This window comes from Lemur catta, chromosome 1 (assembly GCF_020740605.2).
Source record: "Lemur catta isolate mLemCat1 chromosome 1, mLemCat1.pri, whole genome shotgun sequence".
Classification (NCBI taxonomy): Eukaryota; Metazoa; Chordata; class Mammalia; order Primates; family Lemuridae; genus Lemur; species Lemur catta.
The window spans coordinates 164,575,296-164,592,512 of NC_059128.1; the positions used below are offsets into that span (position 1 = coordinate 164,575,296).

At 40.2% G+C, this 17,217-nt stretch overlaps 1 protein-coding gene across 2 annotated transcripts in view; it reads left to right on the top strand.

Annotated features, from left to right (window-relative positions):
* The first annotated feature begins 2,848 nt into the window (after positions 1–2,848).
* Positions 2,849–17,217, top strand: part of ATP2C1 (ATPase secretory pathway Ca2+ transporting 1) — a 138,316-nt gene continuing 123,947 nt past the window's right edge. The window contains exon 1 of one of the 2 annotated variants that reach the window (XM_045538588.1): positions 2,849–3,141. In XM_045538588.1, coding sequence (XP_045394544.1) covers positions 3,034–3,141 — 108 coding nt within the window. In that variant the 5' untranslated portion in view covers positions 2,849–3,033. The remainder of the gene's footprint in view (positions 3,142–17,217) is intronic. The other variant, XM_045538583.1, reaches the window with a different exon arrangement.

Consider the following 17,217-nt stretch of genomic DNA (forward strand, 5'->3'; position numbering starts at 1 on the left):
CTAGGTCTCTAATCTACTAATCTTAGTCTATACATTCCTAGCATTGTGCATTCGTATTTCTCTTTAACAAGGCAACTTCATGTCTTTCCTTCTTCAGGTTAATAAATAGATCATCAGGAATTCATTTCTGGATGTGGGTTAAGAGGCTGTGCAGTACTGACCGGGAACAGAGACTCTGGAGTCAGGCCTATCTGGTTGGAATCCTTTCTCCTCCACTTTTATAGCTGTGTAACCTTGGCAAATTTTTTTTACCTTCTCTGAGTTTTAGTTTCCCCATAGGTTGCTGTAGGATTACATGAGATAATACATGTAGAGAATTTAACACAGCACCTGGTCAAAAGGCCCAATAAATATGAGATGTGATTTATATTTGTTATAGATTAAATTCCTAAGGGGATTTTGGTTGCATTTGTTTTTTGTGTTTTTTTAATGCTTAATCTAATAGAACAGAGATTTTGTTTTGGGTAGTTGGGGTAGTGGGGCCGGGGAGGTTCCCTCCCCATCTCTTTTCAACACTTTTCTCAACCTAAGAAAAAGTGATCATGAAACAACCATCTGAAATGAAGTCTGCTTTGTGCTTGTCCGTTGGGAAAAAGCTTTGATCACCAGCTGTGCTGTGGGTGTTTGGCAGGCTGCTGGCTTCTGCCCACGATAAAGAAGCATCTCTAAAGGCTTAGATGTTTTTAAATATAGAAAGAAAAAGGCAGCTCGTGAGTCTCGAGGGTATATATGAATGGCACTTTTGCCTACCCCCACCATCCCTAGGGCCACCTCTCTTTCTAGGGCTTCAAGTTGGCCCAGCATGTCTGGCCTTCCACGCTTCTTGTTTTTCTGGGCCATGACTTGGCAGGGAGCATGCACCACTGTGCCCTTAGCATTCAGGTGGTTCACACAGCACAATGCTGCTTTCTTGCCCTCATTAGAGTCAGCTGTCTCTGGTACACAGGCGAGGATGCGCAGAGCCTCTGTATAGATGAAGCTCTACACCTGTAAAGGTATCAGGAGGGCAGGGCTTCCTCCCAGGAGCCAGCCCTAGCAACACTATGTAAATGACTTCTTGGAATTGCTAGGCTAGCCCTGGTGAGTCTAGAAGATCACCTTGCCAGTGGGCCTGACGCCAGCCTGACAGATGGCCTGGGCTGCTTGCAGCACAGCTGGCTTTAGGCCATCAAGTGTGTTCCCTGAAGGCAGGTGAACCATCCAGGAGTGTCAGGGAAGCCGTTCAGGGGGACAGCTAAGCTCCAACATGCATTCCTGCCCCCTCCTCCACCCCGACTTGCAGTGCTCTCTCTAAAGTGGGAAAGACCAGGTCTCTCTTTCCACTGTAAAGAAAACTCTGGACTACGTGATTTTTGGTTGATGTCCAGCCTCATCTCTACAAGACAGCCCCTCACAGAGGTGACCAAATGTTGCCATCAAATGAACTAGCTACTGCAAAGTTTAAAAAGATAATACAATAGCAAAGTCTATTTGGGAACTTAGTTTAGAAATCCCGTGATCTCTACAGAGTATTAAGAAAATATTGAACTTTCAAATTTTATGATTTTGTGTTCTCTAAGACCACAGACCTCCTGGCATATTCTTTTTCTTTCTTTGTTTCTTTCTTTCTTTCTTTTTTTTTTTTGAGACAGAGTCTCACTCTGTTGCCCAGGCTAGAGTGCTGTGGCGTCAGCCTAGCTCACAGCAACTTCAAACTCCTGGGCTTAAGCAATCCTCCTGCGTCAGCTTCCCAAGTAGCTGGGACTATAGGCATGCACCACCATGCCCAGCTAATTTTTTCTCTATATTTTTGGTTTTCCAGCTAATTTCTTTCTATTTCTTAGTAGAGATGGCATCTTGCTCTTGCTCAGGCTGGTCTCGAACTCCTGACCTCGAGTGATCCTCCCGCCTCAGCCACCCAGAGGGCTAGGATTACAGGCATGAGCCACTGCGCCGGCCTCTTTCTTTCTTTTTTTATAAAAGCATGAATTATTTTTTTTCCCCATTTATTTTTTATTTGTATATATTCATGGGGTACAAGTGCAATTTTGTTACATTGATATATTGCATTGTGGTAAAGTTAGGGCCTTCACTGGATACATCACTGAAGCAATGCCCATTCCCCCCACCCCCAGCAACCTCCTCTAATCCATCCTTCTTTCACCCCCCACCCCTCTGAGTCTCCATTGATGAATTCTTTTTATAATAGTTAGAAAGTAAATGTATAACATTTTCTCTTCCTTACACTCAGAATAAAGCCTGGGGAAAGTTAAAGTTAAAATTCAGCCTGTATTTGAGATAAGGATTCAAGGAGAGAACCTTTTAACTCAGAACAGAATCTTTTTGCAGCTATTTTTCAATTCATATAAAGTATCTGGTTACTGGGCATACTGCATAATATATCACAGTGCAAACAAAATGTTTTCAGTACTGACTACGAACTCCTTGGTAACAATGAAGAGTGAGGCAATTTGTTAATTTTTTTTAGAATCCCCTAGAACAGTGTTTCTCAAGACTGAATGAATCAACACTTTAAAGCTGAGACACAGCTGAGGGCTGTCTGTGTGTGCTCATGATGATAGGAAATCTAGAAGGAAACTGGAAAAACCACATCTCATGCCCTCTTTAAGAACTGGAAAAACTGTCAGAAAAAAATTAAAATTAAACCTCATGAGAGTCTGTGGGTATGGAAAGTCACCAGCTAGCTAATATTAACACAGCTTGCAACAGAACGCTGTTTCTAGAAATAGGACAGTCACATCACTACCACTAGGCAATTTGCATTCTGTGGACCAGCCTCTAAATTCTTCCTGGCTCCTGTTGCCCTTTGGGCATTGCATTTCTGGATGCTTCTAGACGGTGTTCATACTTGGCTCTCTGGTTTCACCAGGAACTCTAAAGAGAAACCAGCAAGGAGAAAAACATCTATTGTGTTTGCAGGGAAGTGAGTGAGCTACAAACAAATCTTTGGGCATTTGAGGAATTACAAAGTTTCTAGATTCATATGGTTGCTGACAAGGAGGTACAGACAAGGACCCTCTTGCCTTCCTCACTATGGATAATCTGTTGCCTCCATCTAGATTCTCTTATTTCAAAAAATATCCTCTCCATGCAATCAGGAAATATTTACCTACACTGAGAAAGCAAAGAGACGAAGAACAGGTATCATTTTATGTTATCTTTAAAATTAATGGGTGCTTGTTTCTGGGTGTTGCTTTTGTGCTGCTTAGTGATTTAGTTTCTGCTGGTTTACATGTTTATAGGCACAGTTCAGCCCCTGCTTGCAGCTGTTCAGACTTGGCAATCAGAAGAGCATGCAGGCTTGTGAGGATTTATTTGAGCTTGAACATTTAGATTCTGAGATTAAGCTGAAGTTCTGTAATGAAACCATGTGCTTATCTTTCTTCTGAACAGCTAGATTAAACTACTTTTATCAGAGTTAAATTTTGCGTTCTTTTCAATGCCTCATATAGAAATTTTGAAACTAGTACTATCTTGACAAAGAAAGTATCCAGGCCCTAGACGTACACTTGTCTTCTTTATGTATTTACGGTTATGTTAACATCACCAGGATTTGCAAAACAAAAAGCATTTTATAGACTGCAAGTATAATAGAACTTAAACAGATCACTAATGAGCTGTAAAGATCATTCAGAAGTAATTGGTCATTTTCTGTGTGTGGAGGGTAGGAGATAGAGCACTGCAGTTTTCAGTTTTTTTAGCCAATCAAAAGCTATGATTTCTAGTAAGAGACACTAGGATGTGGGAGTATAAGCAATTACAAAACTGTTAAAATGTCTGATCACTTATTTAAAATCATGCACTCATTTTACTGCTTGAGATTTATATAATTCCATCTCTTGCAATGTATAAAAAAGGCATTTCTAAAAATTGCTTTTATGAATTATATCAAATTGTTAAAAGAAATAGCAATGTCTGATCCATTTAAATCTGGTGGTTTGTTTAGGAAGAAGTGTGGCAGTGGTATACAAATGTAAAGGACAAATGTATAGCCACACCCAAGACTGAAAGAGTCATACATTGCCTGCACATTGTGCTTGTAATTAGAACTGCAAAACTGTGCAGGAAATATTACCAGTGTCCTGAATTTGTTCTCCTTTGTGATATGGCATGACCCACTTAATAAAACACTTCCAGGAAATGGAAGCTAGGGTCAGCAAATAGAAAATCCTCTAATGACAGATTTCCCAGAAGTCAAGGCATAAATTGGAAAATGAAAATCATTACTACTGTTTGAGAGGAAACTGCTTCTATGCACTCACTTTAATGGTTTTACAAGAGCTGAAAATTCAAAGACTCTGTTTACTAAGGGAGCTAGGCTGGTTCAGTTTATCTCTTACTTAGGCAAGGTGTCACAATTAAAAGAAAAAAATCTCTTGGTTTCCAAGTTTCGGCATGCTCTTGCTGTTGAAGTGGAAAGCCAGAGAACCAAGTGGTGGTGCTCTGAGTTTTTGTTTGCCACTATTGCAGTGTTCACAGGCTTCTTCAGGCCTCATTCGTTATGAGGGGAGGAAAAGTGGTTGAAAGGATGGGGCTGAAACTGTGGAATATGGATTAAGTGATCTGTTTTCCCTTTTCTTGGTATTATAAGTTTTCAGAGATGTGGCTTATATCGCTTGTATAGTTCTGTGGTTTTTTTTTTTTTTTTTAGTTTATTTAAAAAGTGCTACAAAATGCATTCAGAAGAACACTAGAATTTAACCTGGAAACCTCTGACTTGAACGGGTTGGGTGGTCTTCTCCTTAGTTTACAACCATCTGGAACAACCTGGGAACAGCTGGGAGTGAGCAGCATGCTGAGTTCTTGACTTCCTATATAAGTTAATTGAGAAATAAAGAAAAATAAAATATTTGATTCCTTTTTAAAGCCAATTACAGCCCTGCAGACCTAATATCTCACAGAATTAGAGAAATTAGGTCAGAGTCAATCGTGACTAACCTTGGAAAGCTTGTTGGAAAGTTATAAAGGAGTTTAATAATATCTACAATTTTGTAACCTAAATATTGGTTGCCTCTAATCCTTACATCCCTGTAAAACTGATCCTCATTATAAAGGTGAAGGATTGAGACATACAGCCCTTAAGAGATCTTGCTCAAGGCCACGTAGCTAGAAAATACTGAAGACAGATATGGACTCCTATCTCATAGCTTTAAACTTTATTCATTTTACCATGCTTGATCCCTGAACAATCTAGTGATAGCAACATATCACACTGCGAACCTTTCTCCTAGAGAGTATTTCCAAAACTTTAGATATTCACATACCAGTGTCATAATTCATACCGTGTTTACCATCTGTAGGATTAACTTTTTTTTTTTTTTTGAGGCAGAGTCTCACTCTGTTGCCCAGGCTAGAGTGCCATGGCATCAGCCTAGCTCACAGCAACCTCAAACTCCTGGGCTCAAGCAATCCTTCTGCCTCAGCCTCCTGAGTAGCTGGGACTACAGGCATGTGCCACCATGCCCAGCTAATTTTTTGTATATATTTTAGTTGTCCAGCTAATTTTTTTCTATTTTTAGTAGAGACGGGGTCTCGCTCTTGCTCCGGCTGGTTTCGAACTCCTGAGCTCAAACGATTCACCTGCCTCGGCCTCCCAGAGTGCTAGGATTACAGGCATGAGCCACCATGCCCAGCCTGTATGATTAACTCTTTAATATTTTCTATATTTATACCAAAATCACATTATTAAACTTAAGTTTGTTTAGAAAGAAAAATTCATATGACTACTGTAAATGGAAAACCATTGTCATTTGCCATAAATAGTAGAATGAATATAATAAAAGCAAAATAGTATTAAATTCTAGCTAGATACTGTTACCTCTAAAACCTCTGAGCCTAAAATTTGCTCATTTGTTAAGAAAGAAGATTCGTTTTTAAAAGAGTTGTTACAGCATCCTAGTAACCAACCGAGAAGCTCTCCTGGGTGAGGATGGAAGGGAATTAAAAGGTAGACGGCCAGGCGCGGTGGCTCACGCCTGTAATCCTAGCACTCTGGGAGGCTGAGGCGGGTCGATCATTTGAGCTCAGGAGTTCGAGACCAGCCTGAGCAAGAGCGAGACCCCGTCTCTACTAAAAGTAGAAAGAAATTATATGGACAGCTAAAAATATATATAGAAAAAATTAGCCGGGCATGGTGGTGCGTGCCTATAATCCCAGCTACTTGGGAGGCTGAAGCAGGGGGATCACTTGAGCCCAGGAGTTTGAGGTTTCTGTGAGCTAGGCTGACACCACGGCACTCTAGCCTGGGCAACAGAGTAAGACTCTGTTTCAAAAAAAAAAAAAAAAGGTAGACCACTTCTTCAATCCCAAGTGATCTGTTGTTACTGAATATAGTATCTACATGCCACCTGAAATCTTCTCCCACCCCACTTAGCACTGTCAGGTGCCAACAGTGTTGTGTTCCACATATGCAAAAAATATTATCCCAGAACACCATCTGCTTCTCCACCTTTGTGCATTCAAATGTATTCCCTCCTCTATCCTAGAATTCCCTCCTATGCTTAAAACTTGCCTACCTAGAGATCTACACATCCTTCAAGACTCAGGTTAAACAGGCTCAATGAAAAAGGTTTCTCCAGTGTTGCTGGGAAGAGTAAAGCACAGCCCTTCCTTTTCCAAGACATTCTGTTTGCTTCAAGTAAGGCTCCTTACTACATTTTGTGTAGGAAATCACTTGCTTATGTGTCAACATATGTCACCCATGTACACATGATACTGGATGTTATCCTGTTCTTTGTCCCATCAGGCTCACTTTGGAGCCCATCAAAGGCTGGTGTAAGAGTGCCCCACACCACAGGGAGAGGTACACACTGGATTGCCTGTGGCTCACACCTTTTCTTGCCTTTACTGGTCTTTTGACTCGGTCTGGAATGTCCCCACATCCCTGTTCCCTGGTCCAAGTCATGGTCATTATTGTAATATATTCACCTTGTCCACAGATGCTTTCTTGTTTAAAGCTTCTCCTCTTGCACTTCAGGTCATATAGGTAAGAAGATTTGACATGAGGGTTGGTTGTTTAGTAGCTTGTGTTGTTGTTGGTGTTATTCCTGTGATGTAGCAATCAACAGGCCGACAGGTTATGTATCAATTGAGAGCTAATATCTCATTCTTTGCTTTCCTAGACTTTCTTGTAGCAAGCATTTCACAAAGCCCAGTCCCTAAATAGGTATAAGATCAAGACCATTAATTAGATGAAGAGTTGACAGTTGGGGAAATGCGTTAAGTTTCCTATCAGAATTATTCAAATGGTGTGGTGACAGGGGGGCAGTCTGAGCCTAAATGGGGTCTCAGATGAGTTTGGTTAGGTCTGATGAACACATACATAAGGGTGTATGGTTGCAGTTATTTTGTTTTGGTCTGAGGGCAACAGCCAGAGTCTAGCTCAGATGCTGGTGTCCGGTTTGCAGGGAATGACAGGGACTTGCAGGCAATGTTGGAGACCCAGCAACCTGCTTTGTGGCTCAGGTGACCAACTGGGACACTGAGTGGGGAAGGGAGAATTTGCTTCACTTTGGGGCAGACTGTAGCCTGGCTTTAGCCTAGTGAGGCCTGCAAGAACCAAGTGCCCTAGGAACCTGCCAGGAGTACCGCTCTTAGGGGCCAGCAACATTTGTGTAAACGTTATTCATGGGTGCCAGCACCAAACACTGAGAAGACAATTTGTGAGGTCATATGGGACAGTCTATTCTCTCTCCCTTGGTGAGCTCCTCTATTCCCATGGTTTCCATTTGCTGACAACTTCCAAACGTCTATCTCCAGTGCATTTTAGCCATGTATATCCAATTGCCTTGACATCTCCCTCTTATTGCCTTGGGAGTGTTTCAGAATGAATGTGTCTGAAGAGAACACACAAGCTCCATCCCCAAATCTGCTCCTCCCCAGGTTTTTCTATCAATCAACACAAAAGCTCAAACCAAAAACCTGGTAGTCTCCTTGGTATCTCCTTTCTCCCCCTCACCTCCCTTTCCCAATCCTTTTGTAAGACTGGTCAATTCTATTTCTAAAATCGCTATTGAATTTTCCATCTTCACCCTACCGACCCTGCTACACCATCCTCTCTTGCTTGAGAATTGCAATAGCACTCCAATTTGTGTCCCCACATTCACTCTTGATATCCTGCGATTCATATTCCTTATAGCAGTCAGAATTTTCTCGTTTAAATGAAAATCTTATTTTATTGCAATACAGAGAACATGATATTTTTGTTTGCTATTTCAGTCCCAGTGCTAAGCATAAATCTGGCCCATAGGTGATAAATTTATGTAATTGAATGAATTATTAGAGAAGCCAGGCTGGAGGGTTTCAGGGGGCTGAGATGCTGCTATGCAGGTGAGGGTAAGAGATGGTAAAAATAGGATTATTATTTTTAATAAGTGGATGCTGGTGAGATCTAGGGGCAATCACATAGAGGAATTTATTTTACAAGTGCGGAACTAGTGTCAGAGGTTAAGAGATTTGCTGAAGCTCACGTGGTTCATTTGTGTCAGGGCTGGGATTAGAATTTGACTTGCTTGCCTCCCAGTTCAGGGCTTTTTCTAGTATGTATTGTGAGTCTCTGAACAGATGTAGAAAAGGACCATACGACTAGCAAGCAAAGAAAAAAAGAATTCTACAGGCTGCATTCACAGGGTAGGTGATGCCTGAGGGTCAACTTGTCAATAACAAATAAGCCCCTTTGATGAGAGACTAAGGCAGAGAAGAGCCTGCTCCCCTGAGCCCTGTCCCTCAGTTTCCAGTGCCCTTCAGCAGCCTTACCAACCCGAATCTCTCCTTCTTTGTGTCTGCACGAGGAAAGCAGACGGGGGATCAGAAAGCACCGGCTGGCTAATTTCACAGACAAGAATTTGGGACAGTCTGTGCCAATAGTGGCTTGCTCTCTTGAATAGAAAGACTTCCTTCTGAATAAGAAATACCATCTAAGAGCTGACCTGACAAGACTTGCCTTTTTAACAGTGAATCTGCTTAAAATGAGGAGAGTGGTCTTTGGGGCCAGAGGGCAAGTACTGTAGCTACATTTTAATTACAAATTAGAATCAAATTTTGTTTTGGAGGCTGTTCTAAAGTTTCTCTTCAATGGCTTAAGAAAATGTTTTCTAATTGGAACAGGATCACTGGATTTTGTTTCCTGCTTTGTTTCATAATGAATGCTAACCTCAAAGTGGAGTTGTTAAATAAATATATGAATTTAATTTGAACCTTAAAACTTACTTCATTTGGCTCTTATACCTGTTCTGAGTAATACTATAAAAATTAAGGATAACCCCCTCCACTACCACCTAAAAACTATATTGGAATTTGGAACATGACATAGGGGTTCAGGGTTGCTGATGTAGGGTCTGCCTTTCTAGGTAAAATGGGAGAGATTTCACTACAGCTTGGTTTAAGAAATGTTAAGAGTTTTTACCTCAATAAAGTAAGTGAGTTGGTTAAATCTTGAGAGTATACCAAAGTTATTCATTTTTAAAAGGCTTTTTGAAAACACTCATGAAATGCTTTTGACAGTTGAAATGATTTCTGAGGGAAAACCAAGTGTTTGCCCCATGTCCTTGTGCTTGGGTAGAGAAAAGTTTTAATCCTTCAGGAGCAGGAGAAAAGATTATCCTTGTAGAATTTAAGATAGACAGCAGAGATTCTATACCACTCCTGTGGAGGAATTTGTGTAATTCCTATGTATACATCGGTAATATTGACAGTTAAATTACTGTGATAATATGAAGCTGAATCTTTTTTTTTTTTTTTTTTTTGAGACAGAGTCTCACTCTGTTGCCTGGGCTAGAGTGCTGTGGCGTCAGCCTAGCTCACAGCAACCTCAGACTCCTGGGCTCAAGCGATCCTCCTGCCTCAGCCTCCTGAGAAGCTGGGACTACAGGCATGCACCACCATGCCCAGCTAATTTTTTCTATATCTATTTTTAGTTGTCCATAGTTGTCTATATCTATTTTTAGTTGTTCTTTCCACTTTTAGTAGAGATGGGGTCTCGCTCTTGCTCAGGCTGGTCTCGAACTCCTGAGCTCAAACAATCCCCCTGCCTCGGCCTCCCAGAGTGCTAAGATTATAGGCATGAGCCACCGCACCTGGCCATGAAGCTGAATCTTAATATTTCTGACTATTAAATGTGAATTTAAAAGTTGAACTATTTTATTATGGTAATTACAACAATTTCCTCTATCTGAAGAGAGAAATAAAAAAAAAATACTATGTATTTACTGAAAAAAGCTACCAATGGTTTTCCCCATAAGGCATAAGATGCCTGAGTTATAATTGAACCTTGCGTGAAGATTAATAGCTCTTTAGTCATCAGCACTCACCCTCATGGTCTTCCCCTCTTCCAAACCTATCTTTACCATCTAAGAAAATGACATTACCACCCATCCTGATATTCAGGCAGAGGCTTAAGAGTCATCTTTGGCACTTTCTGTTCCCCCAGTCAATATTTACTCTATCACCAGGTTCTTTCAATACTATCCCCCAGTATCCCTTCATTCAGTCAGTCTAGTTCCCTCTCTCACTACCTTAGCCCAAAAGACCATCATTACTTCTTGCCTGAAGTGCTATAATATTACAGCCTCCTTGTTGTTCTCCCTGTTTCCATGCCGCAGCCAGAGAGGTCTTCTAAACACAACCCCAGCCCCGTGCTTAAGATCATTCATTGGCTTCCACTTGCTTATTGAATAAAGAAAAAGCTCCCCAACAGGGAGGCAACAGGGAGGGCTCTGTGTGGTCCAGCTCTGGTTCTCTCTCCCTCTCCATGTCCCTCTTGCCTCCCTTGTTCTCTGAACCACAACTACAGTACCTTTCCTCTACATTTCCCTGTTTCCCTGCTACTTCCTGGCCACGGCCTTTGCTCCAATTGTCCCCTCACTATCCTCCCTTAGTTAATATCTACTCTTCCTTTTTTTTGTTTTTTCAGATCTTCATTCAATATTAATTGTCTAGGGCAGACTTTTCTGACTTTCCCACCTTTGTCCAATCTCCTGTTATATACTCTGAAGGCACTTCGTGACTCTCCTTTGCTGTACTTAACCCAGTAGCAATTTTGCATCTGTTTGCAGGGCTATTTGAATCCTGATATGTCCCAGGTGACTAGCAAAGTGCCTGACAAATGGAAGGTACTGAATATAATTTTGTGGAATGAGTGAATAGAGGAAGGAGGGGTCCAGTGAATTCTATCTTGAGACAGAAGTGCTTGAAAGAATTCTGGATGTTAGCCTCTGTGAGAAAGACTTAAGATGTGAATGTTTTTGTATATGTGTATTTGTTTGTATTTGTGTGTGTGTTTCGTAAGAATCATGGGGCTACAGTGCCAGAATGACCGAATGGGTAAGGCACCGGACTTAAGGGTCACAGGGCTAATTCATGAAGAAGGATAGGGATGCGTTTGGGAGGTTCCAAAGAAAATAACCGTGACTAATGGGTAGAATTGCAGGAAGGGGTTGTGATATAATGATAAAGATGGACTTTCTAAAAATGAGAGGTAAAAGAATGGACTACCTTTTGCAGAGTGCTGGGGTATGTGACCCCTCCTTGGGAGATGTTGTAGCAATGGTTTTTGCATCGTAAGAGAGAAGATTGTATGTCTTTATCAGGCTGCTTCCAGCCCTGAGATTCTAGTGCAGTGGGCCATAGATAGATGGATAGTTCAGATATATTAGGAACAAAGAGGGGGCAAAGATGGATTAGTTAGAATTCACCTGTTTTTTTTTTTTTTTGGTTAGGGGTGAATACCCTATGTTGGTCTAGAGTCTAAGACCAAAGAAGACAGAATCAAATGTCTTTGGAGATTCAGGTAGCAGGTAACCCTCTAGCAAGGAAAGGAAATATAGCCACATCCAGCGAAAACCTCTGATGAAAAGCTGTATACCAGTGACTAGTTTTTTTGAGGCTGATCAACTGCTAAACCACTTCTAATCCATAGTTTATAGGTTTTATAACCCCCTACAGTATAAAGATAAATAACTAAGTATATTTAGCAGTCATTGTTGGATGGAACACTGAGAAATTTCAGGTTATTTTGTGACATTTTAAGCCCTATTTTTTCCCTTCAATCAAGCCTCTTGTACCATGAAATCTTTTTTCCTGCAGTTAATGCTGCCAGCTTGCTGTTTTTTATGGTTCCCTCTGACGGTGTTCCATCCTTCTTGTCCATATCATCACAGCTGTGAAGTGTCAGACATGCCTGGGAAACACCTAGACCCTGGGTTGACTTCTGAGCTGTGTCTAATCTTGTCATCTGCTTTAAAATTTTCCTAACCTACTGTGCTCAGATGCCTTTGTAACATGGGTGTCATTAAATGGATGAATACCAAAACTGTCGCTTTGTCTTTGAAATAAGTGCACTAACTCAAGTGCAAAACCTTTTTTTGTGAACGACAGTGTAGCTTTTTATACAGGTTCCTAAATTTGCTATCCTATTCCACTTAGTTCATCTATGACACTTTATTTGCTAACTTTTGTTCAGAATGGAAGATGACATATTTTTGCACCTTGTACAGACAGTTCCATGTCTTGACAGAAAAAGAAATGAACTTCCCACATATGTTGTACTGTTCATAATTTGCTGTGAAGAGAGCAGGAAAAATGTTGGAATTATTTCTTTCATGCTCATCCTAAAGGCACCATATTAGTAAGGCCATTTCAGGAAATACAGCTTGGATTATGCATTTAAGAACAAAAAATTTAGGCCGGGCGCGGTGGCTCACGCCTGTAATCCTAGCCCTCTGGGAGGCCAAGGCGGGTGGATCGCTCGAGGTCAGGAGTTCGAGATCAGCCTGAGCGAGACCCTGTCTCTACTAAAAATAGAAATAAAAATTATCTGGACAACTAAAAATAAATACAGAAAAAATTAGCCGGGCATAGTGGCGCATGCCTGTAGTCCCAGCTACTCAGGAGGCTGAGGCAGTAGGATCGCTTAAGCCCAGGAGTTTGAGGTTGCTGTGAGCTAGGCTGACGCCACAGCACTCACTCTAGCCCGGGCAACAAAGTGAGACTCTGTCTCAAAATAAATAAATTAATTAATTAATAAATAATAAGAATAAAAAATTTTAAATTTTTATTAAATGCTTTATATATGACAGTCATTTGACAAGGTGCTTTACACATGTTTTCATTTAATTCTCATAATAACCTTGCAAATTCAATGGTATTATCCCCATTTTATGGATGAGAGAACTGATGTTTCAAGAGGTGAAATAACTTTGTACATAGCTCATAAATGATGGCAGCAAAATTTTAGCTCCAGGTTTATCTGTTTGACTCCAGAGCCTAATTCATTCCCTCATACAAAGACATCTTCCATAGGTAGATGCCTTTCTCTCCTTCTTCACTTCTCTCCTTCTTCCCCTCACTCCTTTCTTTCCCTTCTTCCTTCTTTCTTGGACATTAGATTTTCTTTCCTTTATTGAGGATAAAAAGGTTAAAAATAAACCCATCATAAGTATTGTGTTGGGAAGACACCTTAAATCTTTTTTGGAATGAGGAATATAGGTAGACATCCAGGTTTTCAGAGATTTAAAATTGATTCAATTGGGGGGACCTTCATTAAGAAAATGAATATAAAATCTGGATTAGTCAGGGTTCTCTAGGGAAATAGAAATATAATATTACATACACACACCTTTATATATATATACATATATATGTGTATATATATATATATATATATATATAGAGAGAGAGAGAGAGAGAGAGAGAGAGAGATTGAGAGAGTGAACAAGCACTTAAGCAAGAGCAGGAGAGAGATATTTCTTATGGGAATTGGCCCAGGCAATTATAGAGGCTGAGAAATCCCATGACCTGCTATCTGCAAGCTGGAGAATCAGGAAAGCCAGTGATGTAATTCTGTCCCAGGCAGAAGGCCTGAGAACCAGGAGCAATGATGTCTGAGGGCAAGAGAATATGGATGTCCCAGTTCAAAGAAAACAAATTTACCCTTCCTTTGCCTTTTTTGTTCTATTTGGGTCCTCAGTGGATTGGATGATGCTCACCCACATTGGTGAGGGTGAATCTGCTTTATTCAGTTTACTGATTCAAGTGCTAATCTCTTCCCAAAACACCCTCACAGGCACACCCAGAAATAATGTTTTTACTGGCTATCTGGCCATCTCTTAGCCCAGTCAAATTGATACATAAAATTAAACCTCACAAAATTGTAAATATTAAATTAGATACAAGGTAAATATTCATTTAGAATAGCATAAGACATCACAACAAATTCCAAATTTGAGTGACAAATACCACAAACATCACAAAATCTAAAAAATAAGTGTTTTTACCGATTGATGCACTCTAAAATGTTTTGTTCCTACATATTTGAGGCTTCAGGGTCTTTAATTACCTCCACACATGACAATGATTGTTAAATATTCTCTGCAGAGATAATAGAAAGATAATTCAGATATTCCCTGAACATAGTTAATTTATATTACTTTTTACTGGAGTCTAGAAAAGTTCCATAGATTAGCTTCTGGTTCTGTTTCTCCTTTACTACTGTCAACTGAAGAATGATGGGGTTCATAAATTGCAAAAGAGAGTTTTATTTCTCATAAAGGGTGGCAGCCTGAAGGGTGGCCATTCTGACAGTCTGGGAAGCAATAGCCTCAGGCAGAAGCTGAGAGGGTGCTGAGTGGAGTGGCAAAATATACATATTTAACAAGCTATAAGAGGAGTCATTAATATTTATGAAAGGAGAAACATGCACATGTGCAATTGAGCTTCATGCTACTTCTTGGGATCCATGTTCAGAAAATGGTGGCATTAGCATGATCTGAGAGGGGAGTTTTTAGCTCTCTGATGTCAAAAGGTGAAGCAGACTTAAAAACCTTTACTGCACATTCTCCAGAGACTGGCCAGAACCACTCCATGGTTGGTGGCCCCTTATCAGGACAGAATGCTGGTCAGTCGTAGTGCCAAAACCACAGAAAAGGCAGTTGATTGAAATCAGTGGTGGAGAAAGTCTTTTCAAAAGGCTGGTTCTGTTTAACCCTTAGGGAAGAAAGCCTAATGGTGGTTAATGAGGGATAGGGTATAACAAGGTGTGTCCAACCTCCCATCTTTCCATGGCCAGGAACTCAGTTTTAAGGTTTCTCTGAGGTATCCTTGGCCAAGACAGGCTCTGTTGAGTTGGTTGGGGGGCTTAGGATTTTATTTTTACTCCTCACTACCCACAAACTTTCGGTGCTGGGCACCATGGTACACATTTATATCAAGATTGCAGGGCCAGTGATTTAGTATAGGTAGTGGGGATATTCTTGGATATCATTTCTCCACCAGGACAGTTAGCAATAAATTAACCATATGCAGACATGACTACAAACCACATTTATATAACCCACTAAATCTAAATAAAATCTAAATGTAACTCCATCTCAATTTCCTTTGAGCCAGATCCCAAATATACCTATGGCCACTTCAGTGCTACCTGAAAGGAAAAGAATGGTAAAGGAGGCAAAATCAGCAAAAACAGTGTTCTAAAATCAGTTGCATTTAAAATATCTTTTGCAAATTTTACCAAAACATAAGACCATGAAAATATTGCTAGACTCACTCTCAGGGCTTTAAAAGGAGCTTCTGCTAGTGAGGGGCTCTGAAGCGTAAGCTTTGTTGGCTTCCAGGAAAACCCAACTCTGGAGGAAGAGAATAACAAAAAATGATGTTACACGATAATATACAAGAATCCATGCCATAGGGCACTTCAAAAAGATGATGTTGTATTCAGCTTTCAACTTTACTGAATGAAGCAGAGGATGATCTTTTGTTAATAATATGATGGCGATGAAGATGTTCTGGTACTGCTAAAATTTAAAGGTCTCTGTCTCCTCTGCCTTCATTTATATTCAAAAAAGAATTATTTGCAAAGAGATTATTTGCAAATACAAATAGATCTCGATACTCCTATATTAGCCTAATTAATATGAAACACACCATTTACTACTCTTCCAAGCAGGCCAGTCATCACAGAGAGAAAGAGCATGTTGTTGCTGTTAAAGACCACACAGTAGAAAAATTAAAACAGCACTAAAGAAAGTATTTAAAAATTAATTAAGATGTAATCAAGCCTTTGCAAATTCATACGTTACTTGCAATTATAACGTAGTTCCTGTAACTTGTCTGATATTTTCGAAAAAGATTATGTTGACTTTTTTTTGCTAAATTTTGCTCATTGATAATGTATTGAAATGTCCACTTTTTTATGTTTATTGTCCTCTTAGCAGAAGCTCTAGAATCCTCCTTCTTTTTTTTTTTTTTTTGAGGCAGAGTCTCACTCTGTTGCCTGGGCTACAGTGCCGTGGCGTCAGCCTAGCTCACAGCAACCTCAAACTCCTGGGCTCAAGCAACCCTACTGCCTCAGCCTCCTAAGTAGCTGGGACTACAGGCATGTGCCACCATGCCCGGCTAATTTTTTGTAAATATTTTTAGTTGTCCAGCTAATTTCTTTTTATTTTTTTAGTAGAGACAGGGTCACACTCTTGCTCAGGCTAGTCTCGAACTCCTGACCTTGAGTGATCCTCCCGCCTCAGCCTCCCAGAGTGCTAGGATCACAGGCGTGAGCCACCGTGCCCGGCCTCCTTCTTTGTTATATCTGTGCATAACTGTCCTTAAATGTACGTAGTGCTTACACTTGTGTCCTGGATCATTACTTGTATTGCCCATATTTATCACTTAACTAGATCAAGGCTTATAAGTATATCTGAAAATAAATAAGGCAAATTATAGAAGTATTCTAGACTTATATAATGAGTAGATAAATTTGTTTAAAGTGATTAAATAGTATAAAGCTCTTTCACTAGTGTAAAAAAAAAAAAAAAAACTACTCCTTTGCTCTGTCCCTAACATAAAATTTGTATATAATGTACTTAAAAAAATTATTGTAGCCTCTGAAATGTTATACAGCTTATTCTTTTGTAAAGATAAAACTGTTTCTGTGAGGAACACACTGTTTAAAGAGAATGGCATTTTTCTCATTGCTTAGTGAAGCTTTCCCCCCATCTTTTTTCATCTGCCTGGTGCTGCTAGAGCCTGAAGTACCTGGTCAAAGAAGCATTGTTCCAAAGGTCCTGACCTGGAATAAGAAAACAAAGACTGACTGCATAGCTAGATTACAACTGCAGCACAATTACCACTGAATTGCTCTCTAATTTTTATTCTTATTCACCCAAACCATAATTATGCTAATGTGATACTCTGAATTACTTAAGAGGGGAGAAGTATGATTTTAAGATG